Here is a 19,610-nt window from a genome sequence, read left to right on the forward strand (position 1 = left end):
ACGTGGGGCATCTCTTCATGGCTGCTCCAGCAAAGTGCAGCCGCTGCTCCTTACCTTGGACTAGGGGCATCTCCTTAGGGCAGCCCCTCCTGACCTTGAACGTGGAGCAGCTCCTCTCAGCCCTTCAGTGCCTGCGCAGCAGCTGCTCCTTGGACGGGGCGGGGCGCGGTGCGGGGTGGGGGGTGGGGGTTGTTGCTCCTCTGGGCCGCCGCCCCTGACCTCGGGCGCGGGATAGCTCCTCTTGGCTGCGTTTCTGCGCGGTCCGTCGCAACCGGCGCACTTAATACCTTAGATTGTGTTAAATTGGTATTTTCTAGTGTATCCTCTGAAGAAGGGATAGGCGTGTTCAAGCTTGAGTTATTAAAGAGAAATAAAGTACAAAGCTCTCAGCATAGGCATTGAGAGGGGGGTAAAGAGTCCCCCTCTATAGAGTTTGCTGCTTGCTGCTGCGAAGTCGCGTCAGTCGTGTCTGACTCTGTGCGACCCCATAGACGGCAGCCCACCAGGCTCCCCCGTTTCTGGGATTCTCCAGGCAAGAACACTGGAGTGGGTTGTCATTTCCTTCGCCAATGTATGAAAGTGAAAGTGAAGTCACCCAGTCCTGTCCGACTCTTAGCGACCCCATGGACTGCAGCCCACCAGGCTCCTCCGTCCTTGGGATTTTCCAAGCATGAGTACTGGAGTGGGGTGCCATTGCCTTTAAAAGGCCATAAGTATCTTTAGCATCTTGAACTAATATTTAGACATCATTATGTTGTAGAGTATCTTATTTTTAATGTGCCTTTTTGAAATACACTTTGATATCAAGTTTACTGGTTGATTGTCTAGTTCTCATAGGGTTAAAATACATAAAATCCCCTTATTTGTATATTGTAGGTATATGAAGTCTAACAGTAGAAAAGTGCATATGTTATAAAAATGAGAAATTAAGGTAGTGATATGAAAACATAGGATGCTAAAGAAATTTTAAGGAAGTCTGGCAATTAACTTGCAATATTCATTTTCAAATGTTTACCCTTACATGTTTTAAGAGTATGACAGAATGTATGGAGAATATGAATTTTATATTGTAAGATATCCATGGCCAAATACAGGTTTGAGAGGTGTTTAATCAGTTCCACACAGTTATTTAAAAAATTATCTACCAACACAAGTTAAAGAGATTTCACGTCAAATTCTGGATTTTTAACTTTTCTTGAAAACGTTGAAGGAGAGAAAAGGATGTTCCAACAGTTCACAGACTCGCAGTCTTACACCCCCTTGTTTTATGTCTTGTCAGCTTGTCGCACTGCCTTAGAGCCAAGGGTTCTATTGAAGCAGAGCGTGAGCCCTAGGGCCAGAGAGGATGGGTTCAATGTCTGACTTCAACACTTAGTAGCTATGCGACTGTAAACAAATTGCTTAATCTCTGTGTACCTCAGTTTTCTCTGGTGAAATGAAAATAATGATGAAGAAGTGTGATCACTGAGTTGTTCAGTGGATAGAATGATGAGTATACATGAAGTGTTTACTGTACTTTTTGCCATATATGCATTGCTTAATGGATGTTAACTGGAATTAATAATAATTTGTACCTGACCCCATTAGGTGTTTGAGTTTGATGAGACTTCTCCATAGTAGAGGACTTTGTTTTTCAATCTATTCATTCATTTGATGAACAGACTGTATCAGATTCTGTTTTAATAATACAATTGCTTATTTTTGCCATCTTCTACTAGAGTATCTTTCCCAGACTTCCTTCTGTGTAATTCAGTTCAGTCCCTCAGTCGTGTCTGACTCTTTGCAACCCCATGGACTGCAGCACACCAGGCCTCCCTGTCCATCACCAACTCCCGGAGTTTACTCAAAGTCATGTCCATTGAGTCGGTGATGCCATCCAACCATCTCATTCTCTGTCGTCCCCTTCTCCTCCTGCCTTCAATCTTTGCCAGCAACAGGGTCTTTTCCAATGAGTCAGTTCTTCTCATCAGGTGGCCAAAGTATTGGAGCTTCAGCTTCAGCATCAGTCCTTCCAGTGAACACCCAGGACTGATCTCCTTTAGGATGGACTGGTTGGATCTCCTTGCAGTCCAAAGGACTCTCAAGAGTCTTCTTCAACACCACAGTTCAAAAGCATCAATTCTTTGGCACTCAGCTTTCTTTATACTCCAACTCTCACATCCATACATGACTACTGGAAAAACCATAGCCTTGACTAGACGGACCTTTGTTGGCAAAGTAATGTCTCTGCTTTTTAATATGCTGTCTAGGTTGGTCATAACTTTCCTTCCAAGGAGTAAGTGTCTTTTAATTTCATGGCTGCAATCACCATCTGCAGTGATTTTGGAGCCCAAGAAAATAAAGCCTGTCATTGTTTCCACTGTTTCCCCATCTATTTGCCATGAAGTGATGGGACCAGATGCCATGATCTTAGTTTTCTGAACGTTGAGCTTGAAGCCAGCTTTTTCACTCTCCTCTTTCCTTTTCATCAAGAGGTTCTTTAGTTCTTCACTTTCTGCCGTAAGGGTGGTGTCATCTGCATATCTGGGATTATTGATATTTCTTCCAGCAATCTTGATTCCAGCTTGTGCTTCACCTAGCCCAGTGTTTCTGTTGATGTACTTTAAATATTTAAATAAGCAGGGTGACAATAAACAGCCTTGATGTACTCCTTTCCCTATTTGGAACCAGTCTATTGTTCCATGTCCAGTTCTAACTGTTGCTTGCTGACCTGCATACAGATTTCTCAAGAGGCAGGTCAGGTGATCTGGTATTCCCATCTCTTGAAGAATTTTCCACAGTGTGTGGTGATCCACCTAGTCAACGGCTTTGGTGTAGTCAGATGTTTTTTTGAAACTCTTGATTTTTCGATAATCCAATGGATTATCTGTGTAGTTAGTACTCCATATATAATTGATTTGTACACATAAGAAGCAAGAGCTGACAACTGTTTAGATTTATGGCTTCAGGATTTATGGCTTTAGAAGTTCTCACTGTGTTGGCAACAAAAGTTCTGCTTTCCCAAGCGTTGATTTTGCCTAAACCTCTCATTTTGTTTAACCATAAAATGAGAGGGATATGGTTTGTTGACATCTGATCAAGAGTGAGGGTGAGTGAGAATTGAAGCGTTCTGATAAAAATGAGAAAATATTCGAGTCATTTTATGAAATGAGCATTTTCGAAATTAAGTAAATAGAATAAAGGAGTTTTTTGTGTTGGGAAAAGATTGATCAAAGGTTTGTATGTTCGTGGCCTTTATGGAATTTTCCTCCAGGAGTGGAGACTTTATCCTATCCTGTAAGATCACATACTCATTTTGGCTGGACCTTCTTTTCCAATTTAACATTCCACATTTCCTCTTCCTGTCCCCCCTGCTCTGGAAATTTAGAATCTTTTGTTACTTACATTACTTTGGATGAAAGTTAGTGAACTCAGTCTCTTTTTTGAAAGATGTTGATTTGCGAAGGTCATTTGTACTTTATAGACTTAAAAAAAATAAGTAATGTAGCTTACAAGTTCAAAAACAATTTCATTTCTAAAAAAATGTGTTTAAATTAGAACTATTTATAGAAATGAGCTTTGAGAAGGAAAACTTTCAAATCGACAAAAGAAGACCTAGGTGATTATTTACGTAATCTTGCCTTTGTAAGTATAATACCAGAGCAGAATCCATAAAGAAAATACACATATTTTTGGCTTCATAAAGGTGTTACTATGTCTAGGAAATTATGTATAATTTGAAGACAGAGATACACTGAGAAAAATACATGTAGCATATGACAAAGGTTTAATATCCTTAATATTCAAAGGATGCTTACAGATCATGAGGGCAATCATGATAATAAACTCCATCTACAATAACAATAACAAATGTCAGAGAAAACATATGAAGTCTTCAGTTATCTTACTAGTTATCAAGCAAATGCAGTATAAAACTTGATTATCATATTGATCCAAAAAAAAAAAAAAAAAACCAAGAGATTATTTATTTCCACTGTTGATGAGTGGCCAGGGGAAATGAATTGTTCTATTATATACAAATCTGTCTAGAGCATAATTTGTCAAAACTTCTCACAAAGTCTTACATTTAAGAGAAAAAAATACATGCTTTGGTTCAGTAATTATGCTTATAAGAATTTGTCCTGAAGGGGAGCAGTCGTGGATACAGCACAGAGATATTAGTGGAAGACATTCATTGTCAGGCTGTTTATAGTGTGGGGCAATTGAAAGCATCCTGATTGTTTACTAATAAAGAATTGTTTACATGAATTGTTAAAGCTATATAGTAGAATACTAGGGATCCACTAGAAGTGATAACGTAGACTTTTTAATGGGAAGAAAGATACGATAATTTATGTAATCAGTATACTTGACACGGTTAAAACAGTATGTGTTTTAAATGCTCAGAACAAAGAAAGAATACATATAATAAACTGAAATGTTAACAGTGGTGTTTTCAGGTAACACAATTGCAAATAATTTTAGTTAGCTATATTTTCTATATTTTGAAAGTTCCCATTATAAATGTGTATTATTTTGGCAGCAAAATGAAGGATATTATAAATGTGACAATGGTTTAAGTTACAATTCAGCTTTTTGTGCAGACGTGTACTGCAGACATATGTAATTGAAGGTTGAGGTAAAGATTACTAGTGGAGTTCAGATTTGGGAAGAAATTTTGAAAAAGAAAATTTCGTGGTACTTTTTCACTTCTTCACATATGTGTGTATTTAAAGTCTCTGGATCCTGTAGAAAGCTTGCTAATGTTTGTAATGCTCATTTAATCGTTTGAATTTTGCATTTATTCCTAGTCAAGGCAGAAAAAAGAGTATCATTTTTCTCCATATTTTTCATCTTCCAGGTAGGCACTTTTGGTGACATTGTCCAGTTCTCATGATGTATCATTCCTTGTCTGAAACTAGACATCCTCTGCAGCCAGAAGAACAAGAAGTGGGCACTGACCCCTTGTCGAGTTACTCAAACAAGCCTGGAGGTAAGTTTCCTTTGGGGATAGCTGCTGAGCTGCTGGGAACGTGGCAGGGGGCTTCCAGCTAGCTAGTCCCTGCACTGGATGTCTTCCTCTACATGAGGCTGAAAAGAACTTGAAGACCATTTTGCTGGATAGATATGGAGCACTCTGACACTGAGTGTCAACTTTTATTTGTAGACAGACACATTAGCCATAGCCAATCTTTAATGCAATGTCCTTCTTAAAAAAAAAAAATCATAAACTTGAACACTTCATTACTTCAGCATAAGAATTTTGAAATACAAAATGGTCTTTGTCAAACATCTTCTAATGAAGTCTAAACTTTTGGTGTTCATTTTTGTGGGGATTTTTTCTTCTTTCTTTCAGCAAGTTGAGATTATTATAGGGTAAAAGACTTGCCTGATTCTTCTTTTTTTTAATAATTGAAATTTGTGTTTTTCTTTTAAATAGCTATGTATGGAAATTGTTAGGAGATCAACTATGTTTGCGCCTACCCTAGAAAAATGTATTAAATGTGTATGTATTGGAGCTTTATATTATTTTCTCAATATTAATGATAACATAGTATCTTATAAGGAAACAGGAAGTTTGTGACAATTCTTGAAGCTTTATCCTTATTTCAACTAAATATTTGCTGAAGTTGATTCATGATTCAAGTAACTACTTGTAATTTTTCACTCATACATATACCAGGATTGTAAGATCTATTTTAAGAAATTATAATTAGTCATTCACATATATTTTATATACTTCAAATACAAGGTTTCTTTTTTTTCCTATATTGATGTAAAGGTCTGCATTAAGTAATGTTTTGGGAATTAGAAAAAGTTGATTCCTCAATGTAACTATTTCTTTAGTACATAAGCTCTTGAGTTTATGGAGTGTGTATATGATACATTCCACATCATACAAATGCCCTTGTTTTTAATGAAAATAGTGTACAGCTTGTTTGCATGATTTTATTTTTATATTTGCTTTTATTTAGACTGCTATTTAAGGTTTTGATAGTATGAAAAAAAGGTTAGTGTTTAATTTCAGCATTTAAAGAATTTTAGTGGTGAGAATGATACAGTCATCCCTAGTGATGCTTTTTTCCTTAAATGTCATACCTTAAGAAGTACTCTTAATTAAATAAGTCAGATTATTCTGCAGTCACTTCCTTAAGTGCATATTTTAAAAGTGAATATAGTTTTGTGTTATCAATATATAAAATATTTTCACCAAAATGTTCTGGTTTATATGCTTATTTTTGAATAAACATGTTTTTTTCTTAAGTGTATATTTTTCTCTGGACTAGTTCATTAAATGTTGAGGTTCATTTTTTAAAAACTGGTAAGAAAACATTTTAAATTAATTTTATCCTTTATTGTTTGCAGGAATAAGGTGTTACCTTTACTGAAAAGGCTTTTCGTTTATATCCTAGCCAACATTTCTATGACATACAAAGTTATTAGGACTGAATTGATGTTTAAAAGTGCCATTAATTCATTTACCCCAAATGTTCATTAACAATGTAAATGTATGCTGATGTTCTATGAGACAAGGAAGTGACTAATGACTCTTCCAACTAACAACACTTAGCATGAATAGAAACTTTAGATAGCTAATCTCGAAGTAATCAAGACCCTCATTCAGCTTGGCATCTCTGTATGCTCTAAAACAGCTGTCAACTGTTAAAAATATATACAAAACACACACGCGCAGGCACACGCAGAGGAAAGACATGTAAATGTCTGGTTCTTCAGGGCCGCGAAGGTTACTAACGGGAGTGGGCTTTGTGCATTGTATATGTAAATATTTTACATAAAGCATCTATTTCATCTTAGGTTTTCTTTTTGCAGAAAACTGTGTGCTGCATTTTAATGGGGTTGTCATATTACTTGAAAAATCATCACCTTTTTTCGTATGTTGGTTTATTGTAGTATATGTCTTTCATGGGGTTCTCCACATATTTGAAGCCATTTACACATTTTTCCCAAAAGGGAATTTGTGGCAACTAGGTGACTCATTTTGTAAGTAGTCAGACGTTGGACTTGATCAGTGTTTTCCCTGTGTAGAAACCATGTTTTTTGTTGACTTGAAAAAAATTCCTTTTGCATATTCCAAAAGTAAACAAATGTCTTTAATTTCTGAAACCTGAGTTTTTATGTTTACAGAAATATAGTACATTACTGAGTTAAATGGTTCTGAGTATTCTGGAAAGGATTAGCAAAAATAGCCACATAACAGATAAGACAGAGAGAGAGAGTTACATATCATTGGTTTACTTTCATGGATGTTTGAGGGACGTGAGTGAGGGCAGAAAAAAAGAACTATTTGGATATATACATGCAAAATCTTAGGACACATTTTCCATGTTAATTAAGCTTTTAAATGCTTGAATTTCTCTTTCAAATTGAAAACACTACAGAAAGTATGACATTTTCTCTGTTGGATTTGGTTATGTACCAGAATTATCATCTTAAATTTCAAGGTCTTTGATCAAAGGGTATTACTAATTGACAGGTTACCTATAATTCAGTTTAAACCATAGAAAAGCAAAACTTATTTTTTCAACTATTCATGTTTATTCAGTCCTAGCATGTAACTTTTAATGACTTAATTAAATGAAAAAGTAATTATCTCATTTTAAACTGAAAACAACAACATGAAGATTTAGGGAAACTTAAACCTATTATTAATAATAAAATAACATTATCAGAATCACTAGTTTTTTTTCCAAGCTTATAAGTGATTGGAATGTTACTCATGATGAGAAAACATTTTCCTCTATTAGGTCTCTTTTGAGAATTGCAATTTGTTAGGTATAGCCAGAGTTTTTAGCTCTAATTTTATATGCCTTCTTACTTAACAGCTTTTATAGTATTCAGATAATTACTTAATGTAATACCTTTTTATGTAATATCTGTTTCAAAGCTTTCTTTTTTGCTCATGCATAAGATACTTAGTAACCTACTTAAAAATTATCTAAGACATTCGGAATATCCTGCCTACTTCATTTTTGCCTTTTACAATTTTTTTGTCCCAAGTCTTCCTTTCTTTTGGTTTATTATATCATAGAATTTCATGGCTGGAAAGGGGTGCCTGGTTTTATTGACGAATAAATTGGCCGTAATTAAATTAGTTTACTGTAGTTGATGCGAGAAAACGATGCGGTCCTGTTACCATCTTTAGCATGGCTTTCCATGCGATAGAAGTATCCCTGAACTCAGGTTTGGGTGCTTGCCACTCGGAAAGTCCACAGTCGTGTGACATGGGCTGCCCGTCCAGGGAGAAGGTGGGCTAGTGTCCAGAACTGAACCGGAAGGTTCTGCTAGGCCGTGAAAGTTTTTAAAGGAAAAGCGGGGAGGTCGGGCGGGGTCAGACTCGTCACCGTCCTCCACGTGGGCAGGCTTGCTGATGCCTCATCATCTTTCTTTAGATGCGCTTCTCCTCACTCAGTTTTTACTTGTACGATTACTGAAGGGGAAGCTGGGAAAGAGATCTGGCGGTCTGTTATCTCCTTATTCTTCATTTCTTCTTTGATCTGAAAAGTACCAACATATTAGGCAAAATATTACGTAATCAAAATGTTTGAAATGTGTGCTTGAGCCAGAGGTTAGGTAAAATAGCTTTATTAAAGTGACAAGAGTGGTCCCTTGCAGAGAGCTACTTGCTACAATAAACTACCTGTAAAAATGCTGCTTACACATCACCCCTCTCAGACATCATTCCATTTCTGTGGGATTATGAACAAAGGTCCATTTTCTGTAACTTCTTAACGCTGATACATAGGGTGCCGTATTCTTAACATGGAGGATGCTGACAGTCTGTAGCATCTCTTTGCTGATAGTTTTAGTTGCCTGGCTATGTATATGGGCAGAATAAGCCACAGTTATTTTGATGCCCACAAAGATGCACATACAGTTTATAGTGTTAATCCTCCTCTCTGTAAGGCCAGGTCTTATCCTTGTGCTAGTCCTGGATTCAGGATTGCTCAGGATGGAGCAGCCTGTGTCTTGACTACAGTTGGGTCACCATGCGGTTAGCTTTCCCTTCTGATAGCAGTTACAGTACCTGTAAAACCACTCAGGAGTGTGCATCAGACCCTGAAAGATCCTGTGCCTCTGTCGTCCTAATCATTAACTGCTTGAGCCTACTCTTCTGTGACTCAGGGAGGCTTGGGACATTTCAGGTATTCTACAAACAAGAGGCAGTGGGTGAGGGGGGAACCTTGTCTTGGGACGGGACTGGCAGGGTTCTGCTTGGTTTTGGATGCAGTCTGGAGCTGAGATGGATTTATACAGAGGGGCAGGGTGTTCTTATTCTCACTGTAATAGCAGAAAGAATGGAGAAACGGTGTTTTGGTGCACTCCATTCATCTGTTTGATGGCAGAGAGTGCACTAAAGTATCACTGATATTTTAATATCTTTCTTGATATCTTAGGGTGAGGTAATTTGCTGATAGTGAGTGATAAGATGAAGCATTTGAAGATTTGAGGAGAGTCAAAAAGGCTAGATTGAGGTGGTAAAGAATATATAACCTTGGGGGGCCACGGTGAGTTTAAACATCATAATTTATAGGTGATGCAAACTTGTAAATGTGTGTGATTGCATCCAGCAGATTTTAGCGCCTAGGACGTAGCCACAATGAAAAGCAGATGGTTGCTTTGTCAGGGGAGTATAACAGGTAAACAGTAGGCAAGGAAGTTGATGGTGGAAGAATTCATGGATGGATTTGAGAATAGAAGGAAGTTTGCTGTTATGGAAAGAGCTATGAGAGGGCAGAGTAGAAAGTTTTGCCGGGGGGGGGGGGGAGCGAGTTAGGAGAGGCGCAGTCGAGGGTCGCAGGGCAGTTGGGAGTCACAGAAGGGGTGGGACAGCATGTAAGGCGGTGTGACCGTGGTGATTCAGTGGAGCAGTGTTCAGTGACAGCCAGCACACCAGCTCAGCACCTTCGTTAGTTCTCTGTGGTAGTTTAGGTCTCATTGATTTGGATAGGTTTTGTTTTGAAGTCTTATTATTTCAAAGACCTTTTTAAAGAACAGTTACAGCTTTGCAGCAAAATTCAGAGGAAGGTACAGGTTTCCCACATACCCTCTGTTCCCACATGCGCACAGCCTCTCTCTTCCCTGTGTCTCCCACCAGAGTGGTGTGTTTGTACCCACGCTCTGTAATTTACATTAGGGTCCACTCCTGGTGTTGGGCATTCTGTGAATTTGGGCAAGTGTATCAAGATGCGTGTCTGGCCTTACAGTGTCACCCAGAATATCTTTGCAAACTTCTCTGTGCCTCTACCTGGTCATCTTCCCCACCCTTTGCTCTTCAACCCATGGCAACCACGGATCTTTTTACTGTCAGTGTAGTTTTATAAAAAGTATCATCTGATGAAAAATTCTCTGTGGATATTGAGGAAAACAGCAGTTTAGGTCGATGAAGAACTGTTAGTGAGACTGTTAAATCATAAGGAAAATGGTGGCTTTGTTGAAGATAAAGATTACTAAATAAATGGGAGAGGGACTTGGAAGTTCTTAAATGACGGTAACAAGGATTTTTTTTAAATGAATGGTTTTTAAACATCTCCGTGATGATGGCTTTTGTGAAGCGGTGTGACAGTAGGTAGAGGTGACGTCAGAGCGCAGTGACCATACAGTGCCCTGTTCCTCTAAATGACACCGTCCGGAAGATGGCGGGGAACAGGAGACTTCAGTGTGAAAGGCCACAGGTTAGAGACTTGAAAGCCATCCCCCAAAGATAGCAGATCAAATATGAGGCGGCCAGGGAATACAAAGAGAGGAAAAAGGAATGGGGGATTGATTGGTCAGAATTTTCCATGACCAGAAATTGGATAGAAAGAGCAGTATTTGACACTAGTCAAAGTAGGGGAATGGTAAAGGAGGGGCCAAGATTATGGAAGCTGCAGATGTGAGAGCTTCCAGTGGGCCCAGCGTGGTCAGCGCATCAGGACCGCCTGGTCACAGGCTCTAAGAGGAGACGGTCTGTGGTTCAGGGATGGGAAGAGGATTGATGACCTGTAACTAGCGTGCAGGCATGTTCTAGATCCTGCTCACTGACTGAGTTGTAGCAAGTTAGACATTTTAATGGTAACAGTGAAACTCACTATTAGTAAAATGAGCTCTTGAAATTAAAAAAATTTTTTTAGTATTTATTTACTTACTTTCAGCTGTGCTGAGCCTTTGTTGCTGCACGGGCTTTTCTCGTCATGAAGAACGGGGCTGCTCTCCAGTGTCTCTGTTCAGGCTTTTCCTTGCAGTGGCTTCTCTTGCGGAACACGGGGTCTAGGCACGTGGGCTTCAGTGGGTGTGGTTCCCGGTCCCTAGCACACAGGCTCAATAGTCGTGGCTCACAGGCTTCGCAGGGATCAAACCTGTGTCTTCTGCATTGGCAGGAAGATTCTTTACCACTGAGCCACCAGAGAAGCCCCATGTACTCTTGAAATTAAAAAAAAAAAAAATTTGGGTATGAATTTTGACCTCTTTTTATTGATTTGTCTATTCCTTATTAATTGAATTCAGTGTTTAGTTTTATTTGAAGTTTTCTGTTGGTGTAGCAATTCCCTGTATTAAGAGACAGGCTCCTTTTCAGTTCTTTTAGCGTTGGGATTTTGTGGAAGAGTCATTTTAGTTGTACCAGAATTTTCTTTTCACTTTTTGTTGTCTTAAGAGCTTAAGTTTTTCCAGTGGTCATGTATGGATGTGAGAGATGGACTATAAAGAAATCTGAGCGCTGAAGAATTGATGCTTTTGAACTGTGGTCTTGGAGAAAACTCTTGAGAGTCCCTTGAACAGCAAGGAGATCCAACCAGTCCATCCTAAAGGAGATGAGTCCTGAATATTCATTGGAAGGACAGATGCTGAAGCTCCAATACTTTGGCTACCTGATGGGAAGAACTGACTCATTGGAAAAGGTCCTGATGCTGGGAAAGATTGAAGGTGGAAGAAGGGGACAACAGAGGATGAGATGGTTGGATGGCATCACTGATTTGATGGACATAAGTTTGAACAAGCTCCGGGAGTTGGTGAAGGACAGGGAGGCCTGGCGTGCTGCAGTCCATGGGGTCACAAAGAGTTGGACATGACTGAGCGACTGAACTGAAGGGCAAAGGAGACCTCACTGCTTGTTCTGGTGGCAGAAAGAAACAGTAGCCCTGCAAGAGTTGTCACCACTGCCCTGTGGGCAGAGGTATCTGCTGAGGAATATTCATACTTTGAGAGACTTTTTCGTGAAGCTCAGTCAACTTTTATAACATTGCTTGGTCCCGAAAAGTGAGAAGCTATGTGATGGGTGGTTTTGCTTGGTTGGGTCTAGGCATAACTAGAGTGATAGAGGTGATTCTGTGCGACAGTATTATCTTAAACCCTTAGAAAAACATAAACCAAAAAGATGCACTTAGATGAAGTGACCTACAGTGGATTTCTTATCAAAAAATTATGCTAGTTGCTTTCTGCTAGTTCATCAGTGGAACCAGAAAAGCAGTAGAATAGGACATAACTAATTTGACCAAGCTTAGAGCACTAGTAACAATTTCAATCTTTAATTAGACTTGTGAATACATCTGTTTTGTTCAACTTAGATTTTCAATCAGAAATGGCTACATAATGTTTAATAAGTTTCAGTTATACTCAATAAATGAATAGAGATCATAGAGACACACATATTTTTTCATGCATAGTATGGGCTGCAGGCCACAAACCTGATATTTATTTATTCATTCATTAAAAAAATTGATTGATCATCTAGTATCTGGGGATAGACTATTAAACAAATAGTCCAGATGCTCTCTTTCAATGGAATTAACATTTTAGCATGAGAGAGACAGTAACCAAAAAAAAAAAAAAAGGAAAGGTGGAAAAGTACAAAAACGAGAAAAAGTATCAGAATGGTAAGTGTTAGGCAGCCATTAGGGTAGTAGTGTAATGGGCGGCTGGGTGGTACTGCAGGTTTTCAGAGCCGCGCCCTCTGAGAAGGTGATTGGTCAGTTACATGTGAATGACAGATAACAAGGACCCAGGCATGCGAAGATGGTGACGGAGGGGGACGCATGGACACAGAGAGGCAGAGAGAAAGAACCAGTAGGAAAGGGAAACAGTTCATAGAGGGGAAGTTCTTACGGTGGGGATACTCTTGTCCTATTCAGGCTGTCAGAAGATGTCTGGGCACCGTGGGTGACCTGCAGGTGGGTCTAGCAGGGGCTCACCTCCGGGGCTTCTGTTAGCCAGTGTGGATAGTGTTCTGAAGACTAAAGTTTATTTAGCATCTGTATTGTTCTCTCTGTTGTACTCTTAAGTCTCTTTTCAAGAATGAGGGCCGTAACTTTTTTTATTATATATCCTCATGACATGATACTAAACATTTATTAAGTAATGCCTGATTTACACAGAGTTGTATTTTTAAATTTATTTTCATATTGTAGTCCTCTATGCTAATCTGTTGAGAAATATCAATAACCTCAGCTACGCAGATGACACCACCCTTATGGCAGAAAGTGAAGAAGAACTAAAGAGCCTCTTGATGAAAGTGAAAGAGGAGAGAGAAAAAGTTGACTTAAAGCTCATTATTTAGAAAACTAAGATCATGACATCCAGTCCCATCACTTCATGGTAAATAGATGGGGAAACTGTAGAAGCAGTGGCTGACTTTATTTCCGGGGGCTCCAAAATCACTGCAGATGGTGATTGCAGCCATGAAATTAAAAGACGCTTACTCCTTGGAAGGAAAGTTATGACCAACATAGACAGCATATTAAAATGCAGAGACATTACTTTGCCAACAAAGGTCCATCTAGTCAAGGCTAGGGTTTTTCCAGTGGTCATGTATGGATGTGAGAGTTGGACTGTGAAGAAAGCTGAGCGCTGAAGAATTGGTGCTTTTGAACTGTGGTGTTGGAGAAGACTCTTGAGAGTCCCTTGGACTGCAAGGAGATCCAACCAGTCCATCCTAAAGGAGATCAGTCCTGGGTGTTCACTGGAAGGACTGATGCTGAAGCTGAAGCTCCAATACTTTGGCCACCTGATGCGAAGAGCTGACTCATTGGGAAAGACCCTGATGCTGGGAAAGATTGAGGGCAGGAGGAGAAGGGGACGACAGAGGATGAGATGGCTGGATGGCATCACCAACTCAATGGACATGAGTTTGAGTAAACTCTGGGATTGGTGATGGACAGGGAGGCCTGGCGTGGTGCGGTTCATGGGGTTGCAGAGTGGGACACGACTGAGTGACTGAACTGAACTGATGCTAATCTTTATTTCCTCACTCTCGATATTTTAGCTCTGTAATAGTGAAGTAATTTCTGCTTAACCTGAGATAAAAGAATGTCATAGAATTAGCCATTTATCTAAAGCTGAGTTACTACTATATGATCTGTTTTATGCCATGCTACCAATATTAAAACAGTAACAATAAAGGCTGTCTGGTAAGACCTTCTCTGCTTGACCCATTGTGTACGCTATGTGTAGGAGACTTCAGTGGTGGGTGCACATAATCTTTATTTTCTCTTTGCTGATGTAATGGAAAATTTGTTCCTCTAGGACATATTAGAACAATGTATTTAATGCTCTTCAATTTAATTTGCTAGTATCACAATTAATACAATTAAGGTCACTTGAAATGAAACTATTAACAAATTGGCTAATTTACTTTAACAACGTCAATGTGTTCTCACAATTACATTTGCTTTAATTAGTGCACAAGCTATTATTTAATAGCATACTTCACACAGAAAAATGTAATAATGCATTCTTGGCTCCTTATAGCAGAAAGGAAGAAACTTTTAATGGGCTGAGTGATTTTGTGGAATTGCTGTTAGACAAAAGTGATGGAAGAGAAAGTACAAAGCCAGAAAGCAAAGCATGTAAGAATGTAAATAAAACAAATACCTTTTGGCATTTACCAATGTATGTCCTATTTATCATTGTGTAAATAATATCAGAAACTTTTAATTACCATTTAAAAATAGGAGAACATAGGTCCTTGAAAGTTTTGTGTTCAGTTTTATCTGGTTTTTGCTTAATACTGCAGTAATGTTTCACTTCTTGAATATCATAAGTACTTAAGTTATTAATAGTTAAATTATTATTATGATTATTGCAAGTTAATAATTAAAATAATCATGCTAATAGAAAGGAACAGAATGGTGTGGCATATTAAAAAAGGTAGGAAGCAAAAATGTGTTTCAATTCTCAATTTGACTTTTATTTTCTATTTTGACATGGATATTTCTTAATGAAGAGTTCACTTTTCTATCTGATCTACTCTAATAAATGTTGAGCTCAGAAGACTCAGGGAGCAATAAATGGTTGTTTCTATTTCTATATATGCAGAGTAAGCAAAGGAGATGAATGGTCAACCAAGCCATGATTAATAATATTTACTGTTCTCCATAAACATGAGAACAAGATTTACTGTCATGTAATCAGTGGTCATTTTATGTGGAAGGGAGATTAAAGCAGTCCAGATAATTCAATACTGTAATTTTAAAAATTAGTTTGACAGTCTCTTTGCCTAATTTGATTGATGAATGTTTCTATTGTTTTTCTCTTCTTTCCTTTCCTTCTTTGCTTAATGACAGAAATTCCTAAAGTTGCAAGTAAAAAAAGAAAATAGGCAGAAGAGTAATTAGGTAGCAAATATTTAAATGTAAAATGCAAGAAGCTTGGGGAATCTAGACTTTGAAAAATTAAATATATCTCTCATTTCTAGGAAAGAGGTTCATAGGAGTATATTTAGTTTTTCAGTGCTTGAGACTGTTAATATAGTCCATTGACTCTCATTTTATGCCCTAAATTCTGAATTCAGTGTACCAGGGTGTTCACAGAGCAGATGGGTCAAAATAGAGTAATTTACTAGAACAGTCTGTATAGCAATAGTAGAAAATTAGTTTAGGTGTTTCTTTAAATATCATTTTGAGTTTGGCAGGGTAGACTACTGCTTTTAGTTGGTTGCTATATGTGCTACTCATCGGGCTTCCCTCGTAGCTCAGTTGGTAAAGAATACACCTGAAATGCAGGAGACCTCAGTTCGATTCCTTGGTTGGGAAGATCCTCTGGAGAAGGGAGAGGCTACCCCCTCCAGTATTGTTGGGGTTCCTTTGTGGCTCAACTGGTAAAGAATCTGCCTGCAGTGCTGGAGATCTGGGTTCGATCCCTTGGTTGGGAAGATCCCCTGGAGAACAGAAAGGCCACCCACTCCAGTATTCTGGCCTGGAGAATCCCATGGACTGTATAGTCCATGGGGTCGCAAAGAGCTGGACATGACTAAGTGACTTTCACTCACTATGTGGTAAGCAGTTCTCATTTGATTCTTGTAATACATGGTCTCTAAATTCCATCTTGACTTTTAATAATTATTTTAAATTATTTGTCTATTGAGTCCTTAACCTATGTTATAGACTGTTAGAATAGTAACCATAATCTGATTAAATACTTGCTCTTTAAAATGTAAAGGTTTAAAAATAAGACATTTATCTATTTGCTTTCTCAAAGGAGTCCAAATTCAAGAAGTTAATTAGTTTCTTGCTTTCTTCCAAATCTTACCTGTACATGGTCTTCATTCTTATTAGTTCCTTTTTATATTGTAAGTGAGAAATTGCCCCCAAACTTTTTTTTTTTTTTTGGCTGCGTGGCTTGTGGGATCTTAGTTCCCTGACCAGGGATTGAACCCAGATCATGGCAGTTAAAGTGCCAAGTCCTAACCACTCATTGGACTGCAAGAGAATTCCTCCAAAACTTTTTGAAAGAAAATAATATGCCCTTAAAGTGTTTATTCAGTGTCAGGTCTGATGATTAATTTTTTGCATGCCAAGATTATAGCATTTCAGAAGCACCTTATGAGTAGCCTGTGGGGCCCGTATTTTTTTTTTTTTTATTAAGTGATATTTAAAGAAAGTTCTTAAAGAGGCTAAAAGAACCTCACAGCCTGGTTTTCTGCATTTGTTTAATCACTTTCCAGTGTGAGACTACACAGGATTTCTCTATTCAAGTCCAAGACCCACCCAGAATAGACAATACAACATTGAAGAAGAACAAAATTAGAAGACTGACAATGTCTGACTTCAGAATAGAGAGCACAGAAAGACCCATACAAATAGAGTTAAGTGATACTGACAAAGAAGCAAAGCCAACTAAAAAAAAAAAATCTAAACATTGATTTTATACCTTTCAGAAACAATTAACTCAAAATGGATCGTCAACCTAAATGTGAAATATAAAACTATAAAACTCCTAGAAAATTACATAGGTGAAAGTCTTCATGATCTTCGATTTTGTGATGACATTTTAGTTTCAAAACCAAAAGCATGATCAGTGAAAGAAAAAAATTGATAAGTTGGGTTTCATTAGAATTAAAACCTTTTTTTCTCTTTGAAAGACACTAAAAGGGACTAAGAGGCAAGCCAGAGACTGGCAGAAAAATGTTTACAAAAATTATCTGATAAAAGACTGGTATCTAAAATTGACAAATTTAATCACCCAGAAATAAGACAACAAAAGCCCAGTAGTTAAAAGATGGACAGAATATCTGAGCAGATGTTTTGTGAAACAAAATATACCAATAAGCAGAGGAAAAGATGCTCCACGTCCTAGGTCCCCAGAGAACCGCAGAGTTAAGTGAGACAGCGGTGCACATCTCCTGGAATGCCCGAGGTCCGGGACGCTGATGCCCGGGGCCAGTGAGGGAGTGCAACGGCAGGATCGCTTGTTGGGTGCTCGTAGGCAGAGAGCGGTGCTGTCATTGTAGAGGACAGTGTGCCGGTTCCGTACAAAACTACACCTGCTTTCAGGATGTCTAAACCTGCTTTCAGCATGTGATCTAGCAGTTGCACTCCTTGGTATTTATCCAAATGAATTGAAAACTTAGGTCTAAACATAAACCATCACACAATGTTTATAGCAGCTTTAGTGGTAATTGCCAAAACTGGAAGCAAACAAGATGACCTTCAGTCGGTGAATGGATGAACAAAGTGGTATGTGAATACAATGTCATTATTATTAAGTGATGAAACTGAAGGGGCCATTAGGTTGTAGCAGGACAAGCAGAAACTTGAGATGCATTTTACTAAGTGAAAGGAGCCAATCTGAAAAGGTTACGTACTGTGAGTTCAGCTCTCTGACCTTCTGGTAAAGGCCACGCCATGAAGTCAGTAAAAGGATCAGAGACTGGGAGGGGTTAGGGAGATGGGAGGGATGAACAGGCAGAGCACAGAGGCTATTGAGGGCCACGACACTGTTCCCTTTGCTGCGGGGAGACAGCAGGAAAACTGGCAGTGTTTTGGGACATGTACAGGCAAGTCACAAACCTCACAGTGCCTTTAAAGATGGTAGGCCTGTTTCTTTGACACCAGAAGCACTATAGATATATCACTATAAGTGATATACATCTCAATTTACTTTATTTTTCTTCATTATTAAAAGGTGGTAGGAATAGTAGTGTCATACTTGAAAATTTATCAGAATTGATCTATATACTCTAACATAACTCCCAACTTTTTATGTTCCTCATTTTTCTTTTAAGTAATTTCGTATTGCTGTCCACAGTCATTTTGCACATGTGAAGAACTGACACATTATTCTCTTTGATTTTGTTAAGGAGACTCAGTTGGGTTAATGTGAATACCTCATTCCTCTTCTCCTCCTCTTTGTGTGAGTACAGAGACCCTGACTTGGACCCTCTGATTTCACTCTGGGGAGGGTAGCCTATAATAGATTGTGTTCTCAGTGTTACTTATCCTAGCTAAAGGACCCCCAGGATGCTGGGAGGAGCGCAGGGGTTATCTGAACCAGGAGTGGGGGACTTTCTGTCAGTTGCTGAATTTGTTCCTGATCAATTTGTTCCTTATGTTTTAGTTCTACTTACAACATAGTATAACCTAAGTTATGTTATCTTTTGATGGAGCCTTGTGATTAGATGTCTCCCAGTTATGACATCAAGAATGTGACACATTTCATACTTAGAAATAGTATTGCTTGCCATATTGTATTGGAAAGTCCATTCCGGTCCTTAAGGATGAAACATGAAATTGTTGTAGTCTTGCTTCGTTTCAAGGCTGTTGTCTTAACCTTACCCAGCTCTTTTTGCTAGACTCACTTTGAATCTTGTAATTTCCTCACGTCCTGCTGCTCTTCTGTTGTGATGCTTTATCCTCAGTGCTCTTGGTTGGGAAACTCTTTTTCCCTTAAACCTGGGTGGATTGATGATAGTAAAACATCAACCCTAAGGTGGAAGTCTTTGAAGTCCACATACTACAAATGATTCACAAATTAACATTAGGAGTAAAGAGAAGACTGCTTAATGTGCTTCTTCTGATACTTGGAGGATTATCTCCAGTCTGTGCCTATTAAGGGCAGTTTCTGCAATCAGTTATCTGATAGCTTTTGAGAAAAACTTTGGAAGATACAATTATGGTTGTCATATTCAGGCAGCTATATTTAATAGTTAATGTAATCTTATTTTAAAAATGTATATTGTATGGGTCAAAACAACCAGTAGACAGTATTTAGTTTTTAGTCATTCTGAGGTTAAATTATTTTTTGCATCTGTCAGCCATAATATTTTAATAGTCCTCTATCTACATTTAATTAATTGCGTGTTAAAATTAACATCACAAGTAACTTAGTAACAAGTTAAAAATAAATCTTTTGTCTTGTTA

General features: G+C 38.4%; 1 protein-coding gene across 3 annotated transcripts in view; it reads left to right on the forward strand.

Moving 5' to 3' along the window:
• TBC1D5 (TBC1 domain family member 5) overlaps window positions 1-19,610 on the forward strand; it is a 564,837-nt gene that overhangs the window by 222,548 nt on the left and 322,679 nt on the right. For all 3 annotated transcript variants that reach the window (XM_043875247.1, XM_043875248.1, XM_043875246.1), the window contains one exon: window positions 4,841-4,972. In XM_043875247.1, the coding sequence (XP_043731182.1) occupies window positions 4,873-4,972 (100 nt within the window). In that variant the 5' untranslated portion in view covers window positions 4,841-4,872. The remainder of the gene's footprint in view (window positions 1-4,840; window positions 4,973-19,610) is intronic.

This window comes from Cervus elaphus, chromosome 19 (assembly GCF_910594005.1).
Source record: "Cervus elaphus chromosome 19, mCerEla1.1, whole genome shotgun sequence".
Lineage (NCBI taxonomy): Eukaryota > Metazoa > Chordata > Mammalia > Artiodactyla > Cervidae > Cervus > Cervus elaphus.